General features: G+C 39.0%; 1 protein-coding gene across 1 annotated transcript; it reads left to right on the forward strand.

Annotated features, from left to right (window-relative positions):
- The first annotated feature begins 1,977 nt into the window (after positions 1-1,977).
- Positions 1,978-11,146, forward strand: FAM174A (family with sequence similarity 174 member A). Its single transcript, XM_030257346.4, has 3 exons — positions 1,978-2,372; positions 7,096-7,230; positions 10,674-11,146. Exons 1-3 carry the CDS (start codon positions 2,044-2,046, stop codon positions 10,693-10,695), a joined length of 486 nt encoding a protein of 161 aa, XP_030113206.1. The 5' UTR covers positions 1,978-2,043; the 3' UTR covers positions 10,696-11,146.
- Positions 11,147-16,564: the final 5,418 nt, after the last annotated feature.

Genomic DNA, 16,564 nt, shown 5'->3' on the forward strand with positions numbered 1-16,564 from the left:
AAACGAACAAATATTCAAGGACTTCAATAGCTCTTTTTTCTTCAAAATAAACACAAATCACTCTAGCATTTTGCTTTCTATCTGAAAACTCAAAGACTGTCTTAATCTGCTGATTATTAAGAGCACTAGATTCTGATTTGGGAAAAAAACCTTCAAAAACCAACTTTCCCCACACAGCACTAGAACCCTTGGTTTTAAGGATGGTAGTTTTGCCGAGAGGGTGTTTTAAAATACTAATATTGTCCTGCTGTAGTTTTTACTGACCAAAGCAATCCTCTTTTCTTTTCCCCTAAAGCTTTGCATCTGACATGCAGTTTACCACACTGTATGTCATTGTAGTATGCTAAGCAAGCAACTCAGCACTGTTAGACTTTACACACTCTATGCATCAAGGATACTGCTATAGGACAATTTAACATCAGTAACTGTCTTTCTAAGAAATATTCTTCCTTGACTTTTGAATATAACATTTTCCTCTCTCATATGTCCCTGTACTGCAAATAAGTTGCTTGGACTTGTCAAGAGAAAATATATATCATGGTAATTCATAGGATAGAAGCAGGTTGATACATATTGGCAGTGGTAGGACCTGAATCAGTCAAGCTCTGCTGAAGTCATAAACCTGGTAAAAAGCTATGACAGAAGCTTCTTCACATGCTACATCCTTACAGCACCTCCAGCAAAATCTGTTGTATAATCTGAAACATTATTCTCATTAAAGGCCCATTAATTTTTCAAGGGGGAGACACGTGATAGTCTAATGTCTCACATGCTACTCAAATCAGTTTTACACTTTCCAAATTCAGACTAATTGTGTGACACAAGACTTTGAATCTATTTTCTCTGTTAATGAACAGCTAAACCTAAACTTATTAACTTGTTAGTAAGTTAACTAATCACTCTTTTTACAGTATCTATATGTGATTTTATATGATCCAGTATGATTGATACACTGCTAAGTTTAAGGCCTCTGGGATAATGAGTCTCCTTCTGAACAAAATCTGGTTGTTGCCCCTGTTACTTCAACTGCAGATATATATCTGTACAAGGCTTTTTTGCTACTCTGGCATTTTATTCATTCCCTTCAACACAGTGACAAATGTCAAATGGCTCATTACCAATATGGATTTCTCATTCTGTAGGTACACTATACCCCTGAAATCTTTGCTGAAGTATACAGTAACAAACCAACCAAACAAACAAGCCAATAAAAAGAGTCTTATAACGGATTCTAACAACGGAAGGATTATCCTAACAGGACAGCATTTAGTTGAGGAACAATGAGACACAAGAGCAATAAAATTTATGGAGAGTCACTGTATAGCATCACCCTAAGTCAGGGTCCTGTCATCCATGTTCACTGGCTTTGTAATACAATGAGTGCTCCATCACTTTCAGCTGTGGTCCATCTAGACATAACCCTTTTCTGGTTTTTCAACCACTGAACAACAGCTGAAGCAAAAATTAGAGTTTTCAGGCCCTATTACTTTCCAAACCACCCTTTTGCTTATTGGTGAGGAATACGTCTGCTGCAGGTAGCTCGGTAGCATCGGAGGACCAGGTCCTGTACCGTCAACAAACAAGACACCTCATACTGCTGTGGGAAACCCGGTATGATGGTGTGAGTGGGGTGTCTGGGGAAATAAGCGGGGACACATCGGGTCACTGGAGCCGCCGCTGCGAAGGCGGCTTCGATGTCAGCAGCGGCAACTCTGCCACTGGGAAGTGGCTGCCAGGGAGTCTCATAATTGGTCACACTGGGAAGTTTCCTTAACATTTCTGCTTTCACTTTTCAGTTATAAAATTTTTGTCCTTTTGAATATAGAATCAGGCTAAGACAGAGGACTGGTTAAAAAAGAAACTATCCCGCCTGAATTTTGTTACATTCGAAGTGACGCTCACTGGCGCCCAAGCGCTGCTGACCACTCACAGGGAAAGAGCGGCGCCCTCGCCAGCGGCGCGGCGGCGCGGCGGGCGTGGCGGAGCCGCTTCCGCTTCCGGCGGCCGCAGTGCGTGGCCGCGCCGGGCGGGAGGCAGGGCGGGATGCGGCCGCCGGCGCTGCCGCGGCTCCCGGTGGGGCCGCTGCTGATGTTGCTGGTGCTGCTGGAAGCCGCCCGCTCCGGGGAGGCTGCGGTCCCGCGCCCCGGGGAGGCTGCGGCCCCGCGCCCCCGGGCCGCCAGCACCGCTTCCCCGCGCCCGACGGAGGCGGCCGGCGGGGCCGCCACGCGAAGCAGCAGCAGCAGCAGCAGGAGCCGCCTGGCCGAGGTGTCGGCGCCGCCCGAGCAGGGCCAGCCCATGACCCAGCGCGCCCTGTCCGTGCTGGTGCTGGCCAGCGCCGCCCTCATCGTCTACTTCGTGATCCGGACTGTGCGGTGAGGGCGGGGAGCGGGCGTGCGGGCGCGGCGGGGCTTGACGCTCTCGGCCCCGCGCCGCCGGAGGGGCGGCGGGCAGCGCCCGGCCGCGCCGGGAGGCTCCGGGTGCCGCCTCCCGGTGCCGCCTCCCGGTGCCGCCTCCCGGTGCCGCCTCCCGGTGCCGCCTCCCGGCGCCGGCGAGGAGCAGCTCCGTCTGCTGCGCTCGCGTCACCCAGAATCGCAGATCGGTGCAGGCCTTTTCTCAGCTCCCTCCTGTGCCATTCGGGTGGATTTGTCACTGCTGGCATCCGTCAGCCCACCTAAATTTATTTTGTGTGTTCTTAGAGTGATTTTTGACCAGTTGGCAAACTTCTATATCGCTAAACTACCGAAGTTGTCCTCCCCGACTTCGTCAGTAAACGTATTTCTTGTATGCCTTTTTTACAGTAAAATTAACCCGTTTTGTGTCTTTTTAAGAAAAGGGCCCTTGAAAAGCTTGCTACCACTTAGCTGCCTTTCTGTTTCTCATGGAAACTATTCTCCACATAGCTCGATGTGCTTTTGCGGTTAAGTACAGTGTTTGTCACGGTATTTTTTTGTCCTGGTAGTTTTACTTCTCTTTCTCACGCTTTAATAACTTGAATTCTTCAGAGCAAGGCCCAAATGTATGATTATGCATAAAACACCTCAATTATGGAGCAATTTCTGCGTGTACTTTTCATTACATTTAGATATACCCATTTTGTCTAATATCTGCATCATTTAGTTTAGAAAGGCAGTTGAAGGACTGTTTTGTGTTTGTCATGTACTAAGATATACAGTCCAAGTAAACTAGGATATTTTTATTGTTCTGTACATCTTGCAAATCACTCTTGAGAAGCCTTGAGGGCATTTCTCAGTGTTAGTATGTCTTGTAACACCAGCCTGTTGGATTTAGAGATGTGAGTAGTACTGTGGAAAGGCCAAATAAATAAATAAAGCTGTCATTGCAGGAGCTGGAGAAGAAAATAATCATCTATTACTATTATTTTCTGGATGAATGGTAATTACTTGATATTCTGGTTTTGTTAGTAGGATGCTGTTCTGCATTTGCAACTGGAGTGCAAATTCATTTGCAACTTCTAGGTCGTACTGTAGGCTGGAAGCTTTATACCTCACATTATTCTGCAATTCTGTGGCATCTTGCTTCTGAATTTTGAAATAGGTAAAGTGTATGTTTTTGAATTCAAACTTGTAGCTGAAATGTTCTTGCAGTTATATACTAAATATGAGGATTAAGTGCAAATGACCCATTTTTTGGATAGGTTTCCTTGGCATGAAGACATAAAAACTTTTTTCAAACTTTCTGACAAGTTGCCTGCCCAGTGGATGAAGGGGGAAAAAATGACTGTAGTGTTTCTGGGTTTTATAAGGCTTTTGATGCTTTTCTTCACAGTAGCCTCCTGGACAAGCTCTGCAGCTGTAGGGTGAGCAAATTAGTGGTGCACTGGTAAAAGAGACAGCTAAATGACAGGGCTCATAGGGTTTTAGTAAGGAGGGTTGCATCAGGCTGGTGCCCAGTCACCAGTGTTGCTCCTCAGGGCTCAGTTCTAGGGGCCAGCTTTGCTCAATACTCTTCTCTGGAGACTGGAGTTGAATGGGCCATTAGCAATTTTGCTGATGACACCAAACTGGGAGGTGCAGTTGGCTCTCTCAAAGTGCAAGAAGCCTTGCAAGGGATCTGTATTGGTGCATTGGGCAATCACCAGTGGCAGGACACATAACAAGAACAAATGCGGGGCTCTGCAGCTGGAACAGGACACTAGTTTTACTTGGGAGAGAAGTGACTGCAGAGCAGCCATGCAGAGAGAGATCTCAGGGTGCTGGTTGACAGCAAGCTCAGTATGATCCCACGTGTGCCCTGGCAGCCAAGAGGGCACCTACACCCTTGGGTGCATCTCAGACAGCCAAACAGTCAAAAGAGGAGATTGTCCAACTGTATTCAGCATTGTCATGGCCTTCTTGTGAGTAACTGTGTGCAGTGAGAAGCGTACTAAGGCACATGAATACAACCAGACTGGGGAACCAAGCTGGAGAAGGAGCTGGAAGGCCTGTCCTCTGAGGAGTGGCTGAGGACTGAGTTTGTCTACTTTGGAGAAGATGAGGACTGCCTGAGGGGTGATCTCATTGCTCCCTGAGGTCCCATTGGTCCCTGAGGAAGGAGATGCTTATCCCTTCTTGCTGAGATCTAGCTAAAGGATGCATGGGAATGATTCTAAGTTGCACCAAGAGAGGTATAAATTGAACATTGGGAAGCATTTTTTTTACTGGTAGGGTGGTCAATGACTGGAATGGGCTTCTTAGAAATGGGATCAGTGTTTTTAAGAGGCATTTGGACAATACCCATGGTACCATCCTTTAAATTTTGGATTGATCAGGCAGTTGACTTGATAGTAGTTGTAGGTCCCTTCCAACTGAGCAGTTGTCAGTCACAGAGTAAAAGATCTTAAGTTATTTTTGTTAACACTCAGGACACTGTTTTAGAGTCATGTCTGTGATCATACATGCATGTTGCATAAGCATCTCCAGTATTCCTGTAGCTGTAGTTTTTTAACTGCTTCTTAGATAGAGAAGAGTTTGAGTCGCAAGTGATTAGTGTGTCTTTTTTCAACAGGATTTGCCTGAATCTAAAATCTCTGCCAGCTTTGTGATAAGTTTTATTTTCATTTTCTACAATCTAGACATTTGCTATGACTGTTTTAGGTTACTCTCAAATCACAGTAGCTACTCACTTTCCATTTTTACCCATTAAGGGAAAAAGGTAAAATGTAAAGTGAGATTGAATGAAATATTGACTACATGAGTAGCATGTACTGCCTCTTCTTAATTTCTTTTTTTTTATGTGTTTAAAGTAGTTTCTTATCTGCTGGGATATCCACAATGCTTGTCCTAGTCCCAGTTGCTTAGCTTCTACTTTAGTGAAAACCAAAAGGCATAATATGTAAAAAACAACCCTATCTTTCACTATACTGTAATCTTAAAAAAGTTTTAGAATTTCATTCTACTTGCTGCTTTGAAGTGTACAACTTATTTCCATGTTGACGAATAAAGAACAGATGAAATAAATTAAGAACATGGAAGGGACTTTGTCTTGAACTGAAAGGTGACATTTTTGGTTTTGGTACCAGCCTTAGCTTTAATGAAAAACCTGGGTAATTTTTTCTGGTCTAAAGCACTTAGATGCCTGGGATAACAGTTGCTGCATTTTCATGTCATAATTTAGAATGGAGGAAATTACCATGTTGATTATTTCTTATAACGTTGGAAATTTGAGAACTTTGAAGAACGGTATGTACTTTACCTCTTTCCCATTCTTACAAGGTTCTATTTATTTCTCAGTCCCAAAAGGAGATACATTTTATACATTGGAGTATAGTGAAGAGATAAACCAAGATTGAATGCTGTTGTGGGTTCTTTCAAGAAGGGTATTTAAACAGATTGTATAAGTACACTAGAGTTTCAGGACAGGATTTGAAGCTGACAATCTCAGTATTGTATTTGGAATCTCTTACAAGATATTTAAGTGGTGCCTAAATGTGGGACAGAGAAGTCACTATGCACAGTATACGATAGTATAATGTATTGTAAGTAATATGATAGCAGTACTATAATATTGCAATATATTAATAATTTTTTTAATATTAGCTCAGAAATCCTCTGTGTTGAAGTTCCTGAATGTTGTAAACATGTTTTGTAGGCACTTAGCTTGGGATTGTAAATTCTGGAGTTTCTAAATGAAAGACCTGTTACCACCTTTGCGTTTAGCACTAAGTACCCAGACAGAAATTCTTTTTTTTTAAGTCCTGTAGCTTTCATGTAGTTGTTAGCCAGTTGCTGAAAGTGATTCTGTAAACAACTGCCTTTGCACAGTGTTTGGTGAGTGGCTACTGGTCTGAGTTCTGGAACTTGAGCAAAGCTTGTTCCATGTGTTAAGGAGTAGTTCTGGAAAACCAAACTGAATGGTTCATCGTGTGCACATGGTTCATTGTGTGCACATGATGCACATGGGACCCAGGCCCATGCAGCCAAGCTGTGGAGAATAAGAAAAGCAGATGCAGACAGTCTGCTTGTCTGTGATAAGTACTGTGCCTTAATCCTGAAATATGAGTTACTGCCTCTTCCTTCTGTGCTTTGTGAAGCAGACAAGCCATTGACTCTACATCTATAATTACACTTATTCTAAAGTGTAATTATAGACAGTTTTTTTAACTTGGTATCTGTAAAAGATTTCACAAATTATAATAAAAATTTCTAGTGTCAGCCATAACTTGTGTTACAAGTTATGGTTTTGCTCTAGCTGTGTTTGGTTTCTACCTGATTTGATCTGCCGTTCTTTTCAGATGCATAAGACACATAGAGAATATGTAGCAAGGCAATTTTTTTCTCAGTAGAAATATGTTAGAAGTATGCTTTTGCCTGTCTTTTTTATGTGGCTCTTACCTTTAGATGTTAAGTGCCATTTTTGTGTTCACTTCATTAATACTATACAAAACTACAGATGACACTCTTAGTGGCCTTAATCATTTCATGTAAACTGTTGACACTTAGAATTGTCTGACCTCTGAATTTCATAGAGCTAAGTGTGTACACTTACCATAGATATTAGAAAACTTACACTAAGTATCAATATTGCAGTATTTTACATTATTGGATCAGAAAGTAGCAAAATATTTACATTACTTAAATGTTTTAAAATATTTTTTAGGCTCAGAAGGCAAAATAGAAAAACCCGAAGATACGGAGTTTTGGATGCGAATATAGAAAACATGGAGCTGACCCCGTTAGAACAAGATGATGATGATGATGATACAACACTATTCGATGCCAGCCATCCTCGAAGGTTTGTATTTTGAACCTGAATATACTTCTAGCCATAGAAGTGAAGGAGTGTGGGTGATAAGCAGTTTCTCTGAGAAAGCTCACTACTGTGTTTCATATGCATAGTTGGAGAAGGGATGTCAAGATCACTTGAATTTTAAATGGGCAAGAATTTAGTGGGCAAGAAGATAAACACCATTTGCCTTCAACATGTGAGTTCCAGAGAAATGGAGAGGAAGGTAGGATATTTTTGTTACAAATACGGTGTCATTGAAGCTAATGTTAAGTCAACAGCTAGCTCTTACCTTTCTCTTTTTTTTTCCTAATTTATAGGCTCTTCAGCTTTTCTTATGTATTCTCACCTATGAGTTCTGCTTCAGGCAGCTTTGCTTCATTCTGCTTTCTTATTGCTAAAGTAGTCAGCAGTTAGTTGATGATGATCCTGCACCAGGTTTTACATTTGATATTGCTGCACTGAAATATTAATATTCTTAAGCTATTCTCAGAAACTTTGTAGATACAGGAAAATTTTGTTGTACTTTGTTTGAACTTCCAAAACCAAATTTTGTTTGAACTTTTGTTCTGTTTCTTTAGTATCCTTACACGTGATCAATTAAAATTTAAATTTATGTTATTCACAGTTAAATTTTTTCCTTCCTTATTGAGTAATGCCATCACATTGCACATGAAGATAGAGTAAAAAAAAAGTTGATGGGATTATCATAGTCATGGTTCATAGTAAGAGCTGCTTGACTACTGTCAAGTATCAGAAGAGATCAGATGAATTCTTCCGGTCACAGCAAGTAATTGATTCACACTGGTTAATGTGAAATCAGATTCAAATCTCAAGCAAAACAGTTTGATAAATGCAATACATGATGTCACCAGTTAAAAGTATTAGAGTAATAACTCAGGTGTTCTACAGTTTATCAGAAGGAACTTTGGATGCAGTTCTGGCACTTGAAGAGAAATGGTCAATCTGCTTTAACTTTCTCTCGCTAATGGGAATATTTCTGATTTAATTTTTTTTTTGTAAGTCAGAGCCTCTCTTGATTTTTTTCTCCCCCATACACTAAAATTAAAATAGCTAGACTATCTCAACTTCCTCTGGATTTTAGAATTATGTGGCATTTACCATTACCCCATGTTACTAGTCTGGTTCCAGTACACATATATATCTACATATATATATACATATGTAAAATATAATAGGTAATTGTCACATTATATCCAGGAATTCTCTCAATGTCTTCCTTAAATCTTTTAGCTTCTGTTGTAATTCAGCATACTTGTTGACAGTGAGGTATTTGATGACAAATTAACATGACACTCTTTACAAATGCTTATTTACAGGAATATCAACTATGTTTTTTAGTAGGAAGTAAAATGATAATATAGGTAGTCATCATTAACATCATTAACAAACAGTAATTTTGTTCTCACAATCAGACTATTTCTGATTTTTCTGCCTTCCTGTTTCCTAAATATATCATTTTGAGGGAGAAGAATAATTTGTTGAAGTATTTCACAGTAGAAGTATCTAAACTGTTGTTTCCATAGTCCTCTGAAAGTATGTGCCTAAATTATTGAAGTCCTTGTTTTGATACTGGGAACTCAGGAAAACAAGGACTTCAATTAGACTTAGTGAAGATGGTGTATTTTCTTTGGTTTTGTATATTGATATCTTCCTGTGTTCTCTTTTATGGGGAGAAGCTCTTAAAATTTTAAGATTCACATATTGTTTGAAATAGTGTTCATGTGTAGGATGAAAGCAGTGCTGAACAATGTGAATTTACTCCAAAAATCTCTGTAGAGCAGCTTGGTAAAATGGTGTTAAGACTTTGCAAAAATACATCATTGCTGGGAGGATAGTTTGAAAACTAGAGTACTTGAATTTTTTTTTTTTAATCTTGATTGGGAATGTACTTTTAAAAGTTAATTTATTATCCCTTGTTTCAACTTGTTTGCATCTGCACTGGAGCTTAGTAATCAGTCTTCATGTTACTGCTTAAGCACAGTGACCAAAGGGAATACAAAATGCCCGAGTAAGCAAAGACAGCTTGATGCTGAGGACAACATCATGAAAATGATGCTCACATACTCTTGGGAGATGTCATTACACTTTGTTGTGACATTTATAGTAATTCAGAGGTATGATTGATTAGGGTTTTTTTGAGGTACCTTAAATACATAGTCAGGCCTGGAACCTGGGAACAAGGAAGAGAGGCTTTTAGTAAACTAAGCTTTTTGAGTTTAGTGCTTTGTTAAGTAAAGAACAGTTGCAGTTTTACTTAACTTAGATCAACAATTGAGCTTATTTAGTGCTTAAGCTTCTTTCTGTGACAATGTATAACAGAATGCACTAAAAAACAATGCAGTTACAGGAAATTCTTATCTCCATCTTATATTTGTTATTGACCTCAAAGTAATTAAGTTGTGGTATATATATAAAAGTATTGTTATATATATAAAAATACGTCTTTTTTCCTATTTTCTTTGTGATCTGTTAAAAGACTGTAGTAGCACCCAGTCTGCTTTCATTTTTCTTCCTTGAAAATATCAAGTTTTTTTTAAGGTGATACTCTACAGGATAGTATGCCTATATTAGAAATCCCTATAGGCTTATTTTGGGTTAGCTGTTAACTGTATTAGACCCTTTGTAGGATTAGGCAGAGAAACTTAACTTCTATCCTAAAAATCATGATAGTGGTAGTATACTGGTGTCCAGATGCATTACAGCTTTCAAGGGTTGCTATTTTGTTTCAGAGCTACATGAAAAAAGGTCCCCAGTGCCCTCAGCTGTAACATAGACAAAATTTAAGTGTACTCTCACTGTCATCATCATCCATGTTACCAGTCTCTGTGCTGCTGCTGTTTGGGACAGTTTATCAAAACAGTAGATTTTAGCCATTTTGCTCAACAGCTTACTATTAAATGCCCGAGCATAAAATTCTAGTCTTTGGTCACTCGCAAAACTTTACATACATGCTAACTGAGGAACAGTTATTATCACATCTTTGTTTTTCAAAATTATGTCACACTACTAGTTTAAAATCCTCATTGAGTGACTTCACATAGAAGTTACTTGCTCAGTGCTGCAAGGCACAAGGAGAGAAATTTACTCAATTTATTTATAGTGTTCCATAGTTCAAATGCTACCAAGACTTGCCAGAGTTTCAGTCGGAACTCAGGAGCCTTGAAAGTTCAAAAATATATTCATCATGGTAAATCCCTTTTTATTTTTGTAAATGAGTTGTCTCTCTATTTGGAAAGGTTAAATGAATGCACGTTTATGGTACTTTGCTTCACAGTAATATGGTAACTATGAGTTTTTCCAGTCAAATACAATAATAAAATGTCATGTCTCTCTGGGTTCTTTAATAATGTGTCATCTTGAAAAATGTAGGCTAAATTCACCTTGAAACAGGGCATTTCAGATTAATGCATCTGTTTCTTCTATTGTAGAGAAGTACGTGCCTTTCAATGAAAGAACTTAATCTTAGAACCAGAGAAGGAGACTGCTTCATGAGAGAAATAAGAAGCAAGAGGGTATGCAAGTGGGGGGGAGCTATTTAATTTGTGTATTTTGTGGCATCCTTAATATCTTGCAATAAGTAATGTATCAATTAGTTGTATCTTTTTGTATATAGAGATTCTCAATGTATAGCCTATGGAGAGAGAGTACTAACTGCACTAAGATAAAAAACCTATTTGAAAGGGAGATTACTTGTAAAACAGGGTATTTTTTGCTTGTTACAAGTCTTGTATGCCATTAAGTGTGGTATACACTTTTTTCCTACAGTAACCTGGAATGTTAATTTTTTCTTCTAGTATTAAATTGTAAGTAAATAAAGTCACTGTGGACTTATCAGAATTGTTAGAACATGATTTTAATTGAGGAGGTGATTTATTGTTTACCAATAAAAAGCTAAACCACTGCCTTCTGTGTTGAGAATTTAAAAAACTGAATGAACATTCATGCAAACTTCAGTGAAAAAAATAAAATGAGTTTACAGTGCTCCTAGCACTTAGTGTGATACTCCAACACTATATATTTTAAGGATACTTGGAATATTAATATAACTATGTAAAGCTTGGTATTGCAACATCTTCCTATTGAGACTCCTGATTGCAACTGTTGAGTTAATTTTTTGTGAGGTCTCTCTTCCACTTGTGTGAACAGACGTGGCTCAGTGACTTTAGGGTGTTGCTGTGTGATGTCAGAATTCAGATCTGTAGTGAAGTAGAGGTAAGCCTCTGTGAAAATTCTAAATATTCTGTAATTCTGAAATGAAACATTGACATCAGAAACAGCTGTTACTGAAATGTGTGGTAGCTCTTTCATTAATGTAGTTGACATACAGTAGTTAAGTTTAGTTTCTGGCTAGTACCATAAAAATTATTAGAACGGTTTTTAAGACCTGGAAGATATTTTTTTTTAATGTATTGCAGTTTCCACTACAATCTTGATAATGTAGACAAAATGCTCAAATTCTTAGAATTGAACATTTAGAATTAATCTGTAATTTTTAGAATTAATGTGTAACTTTTTTTCTAATTCCATATATCTGTATATTTCAAGGCATAAGCTTGCTACAGCAGTATTGGTGGTGGTGACTATGTATTCTCAAAGTACCTAAGTTACGGGCTACAAAGAAATAGGAATATTTTTTCTTGATTCTTCACCCTCTTGGTGTTTGAACAAAATTGGAGTACTCTTCTTTGACGTCATTTTTACAGTGATAGTGGAGGAGGGAGTCTGCTATAGATTTTCTTTACTTCTACCAGCTGAAGTAAAGTAGAATATATTGTTATAAAAGTAGAATATTTTGTTATATTGAAACCTTAAGTGCTCTAGTAACAGCTCAGATGAGGTCAGATCAGCCTCCCAAGGTAATTTTCACCTGCAGCTGCCCATGTGCCACATACGGTTGGGAAATAGATTGTATTTACAATAAATGCAAGTCTTTATTTTGCTTCCTGTTGTACCTAACTTCTTCTGCTTATATGTAAAGATAAAACTGAAATGGAAACACAGCACTAATTCTTGGAACTGCTTAGTTGACAAATCTGGAGACATAGTAAAGAATAACTGGGTTGTAGACTGCAGGTGAAAGAACAGTAAATGATAGAAGGCAAATTATGCTGTTTCCATATAAAAAGGGTACCATCAGTGTTAAAATAAGCATAATTAAAATATTTCAGAAGTATAGACTGTCTTCCTGACTTCGTAGAATTCAAACCTGTAGAATCTTTCTAGGCTTTGAGCCACCCTTTGGAGGTGTTGTTATGGACAGATATTTGAACTGTTTAAGCAAGTTAAAATTGCTGGAAATGCAATCAATCTTTAAGCTCTTGTATATGCTGCAGGTAAACCTTCATGTTTTCCTGCAGAAAAAACGAAATTGAACAGATTGTTTATGTTTCAAGCAAATTTTCTGGTGGAAAAAAAAAAATCACAAATTGTCTCAAAAATTTTATATAGGCTTCTTTCATCCATGCCTCCAAAATTATGAGGCTCTGTTTACAGGAAAACCATCTGTAAAGCAATCATACAACTGGTAATAAGTTTTGGAACAGTTTTGATTTCTGATATGTTCAATACCATGTGGTTGATAGAGCAAACTTCCTTGGCCGTACTCAGCTTGTATCTAATTTAAGAAGCTGAATTGGTTCTCATTGCATTTGCAGACACTAGTTAGAAAATAATCATGGTTTTGTATGTCTTGGTCTTAACAACTGGAAATTGCAGCTGTGAGTTATGTACAACCGCTGTTGATAGGTGCAACACCATCAGTACCGTTTCTAACTACTTGTTGAAAGCTGTTCTTAGAGCTGTTCTAACATACTTTAAAAAATTTGGGAAAGAATATGCCACTACAGAGGCCAGTAACTGACCTGTGCATAAACAGAACTGAAGTTTGTTTCAAGCTTATTTATCACTTTAAAAAACAAGATTAAAAAGATTAAGACAAATAATTGTTAAATGTGTATCTGAGTAGCTGTGTATGGAAAATTTTATCCCCATTTGAATTAAAATATTAATAGGCCAATAAAGAATGTGAGCTGATCTGCTGATGTAAAACTCCTTGAAGATAGGTGATAATCTAAGTTTAATGAAAAATAAACTGGGAGAGAGGCAAGATTTCTATAACTTGAATTTTTGAAGACAGAAAATGGAATGTGAAGAAAAATCTTGTAAGATTGAAAAAAGAATAATGTTTAAAGATACTTTTACAATTTTTAAAGTATTAAAACAATCATAGTAGATCTATTAGTGTTTGTTAGGGCTTTGTGACTTTTTTCCTTCACTACTGTAATTGGAGGCACAGCTTGTACAAGAATATGTAGTTACCAATCAAGTCTGAATATATTAGTTCAGTGCAATGGAGAAGGCACCCTATGGTACCATGAATGAGTCCGAGCACAAGAAATCTATGTGACTGAAGAGGCAGAAAGCATTTTTATTTTTTGTGTTGACCAATAAGAGCCAGGAACAATCCTTTTAATACGTAAGCCAACTGAAAAACTTCAGTCTCAAAAGACCCAGTATGATTGGACTGCTTCACAGTTTCAGAATAGACTTCTGTTTGCTGCAGGTGTCTTGTTTCATGGTACTACTGATGATGGTATTCCAAACTGTTAACTGTTACACCTCTGCAGAATTGATCCAACACTCTGGAGTGGTGTCCTCTGATGAGATTTTTGTGTGATTTTTCTTTGTCCACAATTACTCATAATTTCCAAGTGGCTTGCACTCTAGCTTGAAACATTTTTATTTTAAGAAATGATAAAACAAGATTTCTTCAAGGTATTAACAGGATGTATGGATAAGTTTAAGATTTTACTACAAGATACAAAGAAGGTTCTTAAATAATGAAATCTTTTGTGTATAATTTCCTGCTTTCTTCAGCTGGGAAAGTATGAGCTTATGTTTTTACATAGGCCTTTTCAATGCTTATGGCAGTATGCATTGCATAAAATGCAATATATAATGTTTTCCTAAGTGATGTGGACATATGAATCAAATGCACAGTAAGTAAGTTTGCTGTCGCAGCTAATCTAGGAGGAGCTGTTAACTCCCTCAAGGGCAGAGAGACCTTACAGATCTGATTAGACTATAGAGCAGGATAACCACCAGACGTATGAAATTTAATAAAGAGCAAGTGTTGGATTCTCCAACTGAAATGAGATAATAATACATACAAACTGGGGGACAAGAGGCTGAAGACCAGCCCTGCGGAAAATATCTGGGGATTTGAGTTAATGGGAAGTTGAATAGGAGTCAGCAGCACCCTGGCAGCCAATGGGCCAGCTGTCCTGGCATGCATCTGGGCAAGGGAGGGGCTTGTCCCACTCTGCTCTGTTTTGAGCACCACAATATGAGAAGGACAGGGAACTGCAGCTTTCTTCAGCTTGGAGAAGAGAAGGCAGCAGGCAAGAGGGGCAGCAGGGTGGGAGATGCTAATGTCTCTGCTGACCAGTGAAAGGGCAGATGGGATGGGGAATGAGGTTGAATCCAGTGGAATTCATGTTGGACGTATGACATAGTCTGAGTTCAAAAGTTATGCCAGAGTTCCTTTTGATACCTGTTTGTATCAATCTAGGTAATGGGCAGTTTGTTTATCAGTTTTCTTTCCTAAGCTTCATCCTGTTTAATAGAAACAAACATTCATTCATATTAGCTTCAGAAAACTTGGTCCATAAAGACAGAGGATGGAACAGTATACGTTCTCACTTAAGCATTTAATTGTTCACATTTTAAAGAAAAGTCAGTGTCTGTTCAACAGCTGACTGGATCATGCGTTGTATAAAGAAGTACTCATTTTTTAAGTAAGAAATTCTTAATTATTCCAGAGGTTTTCCTAAAAAAAAAATAAATCTATCCAAAAGCCTGTAGGTAAGGTAAATGGCATTTATGAGGAATCTTAATGAAACTTCTTCTAGAGATTACATTATTGAAAGGTCTATATGCCACATTTTGAACCTTGGGAGATTGCACAGGGAATATGTTTGCGCTGATATTACTCCTTTTACCTGCCTTGGGCATTGTCCAAAAAGAGATTTGTGACTGTGTGGATTTCGATTCAGACCAAGTACAGTCATTTTTATTCTGTGCTCTGATAGAGTCCAAAGGCCTCTCATCTTGCTGATCAGAAAATGCAGTTTTACACAGATAACAAAGTTTTACAAATTAAACCTGCTGAATCAAAGCAGACATATATACATCAGCATTTTTGTGATGTTTCTGGAAGTTAGTTGTACACTTCCAGTAAGAAGATTGCTCAGATAGATGGTGAAATTTAATTCAAAGTTTAACTGTCCATTCTATCGGATCTTTAATTTTGCCTTTCCTGATAGGAAATCTAGATCTTGTTTCTAGTCATTTTAAGCCTATTGCAATGAAGCTACAGTGAATGGTAAAAAGAGCTTTGTTCTATTGCAGATTTGCCATTTCTTTCAAGATCATTATACTGCCTGTCCATCTTGTCTGAACAAGACACTTGCAGTTTCTTTCCTCTTGTATTGACTTTGCATTGGTTTTGGTAAGAGGGGGTGCTACCGGGATGGTTCCTGTGAGAAGGTGCTAGAAGTTTCCATCATGTTTAGCAGAGCCAATACCTGGTGTCCACAAAGATAAACATGCTGCTGGTCAAGCCTTGGCCAGTTAAAAATGGTGGTAATGCCTCTGTGATAACACATTTAAGAAGGAAGATAAACAAAAAGTTTTTGCACAGTTTTAATTCCAGCCAGAGGCGAGCAGGGTGAGAACATGTGTGAACAGCAACTATGCAGACCATAAGGTCAGTGGAGAAGGAAAGGAGAGGGAGGAGGTGCACCAGGTGCTGGAGCTGAGATTCATCTGCCAGCTGTGGTGAAGACCATGGTGAAGCAGCTGTGCCCCTGTAGTCCATGGAGGTCCATGGGGATGTAGAGATCCACCTGCAGCCTGTGGAAGACTGCCCACCAAAGCTGGTGGATGTCTGGGAGAAGGCTGTGATCCTGTGGGAGATCTTTGGAGAGAGGGGCCCTGCTTCTATGCTGGAACAGCCTGTCCTTGAGGGACTTCACCCCATGGAAGAGTGACCCATGCTGCAGCAGTTTTGGAAAGACACCTGCCTGTGGCATGGACTCACATTGCAGCAGTTCGCAGGGAGCTGTTGCTTGTGAGATGGAGCCACGTCAGAGAAGTTCATAGAGAACTGTCTCATTGGAGAGACCCCATGATGCATCAGTGGAACGCTCCTCTTCCTAAGCAGGAGATGAACTAATCATAACCCCCATTCCATGTCTTCTTGCACCACTGGGGTAGGAGATAGAGCTGAGAAGGAGGTAGAGGTGGGGGGAAGGTGGTT

The sequence above is a fragment of the Taeniopygia guttata genome, chromosome Z (assembly GCF_048771995.1).
Source record: "Taeniopygia guttata chromosome Z, bTaeGut7.mat, whole genome shotgun sequence".
Classification (NCBI taxonomy): Eukaryota; Metazoa; Chordata; class Aves; order Passeriformes; family Estrildidae; genus Taeniopygia; species Taeniopygia guttata.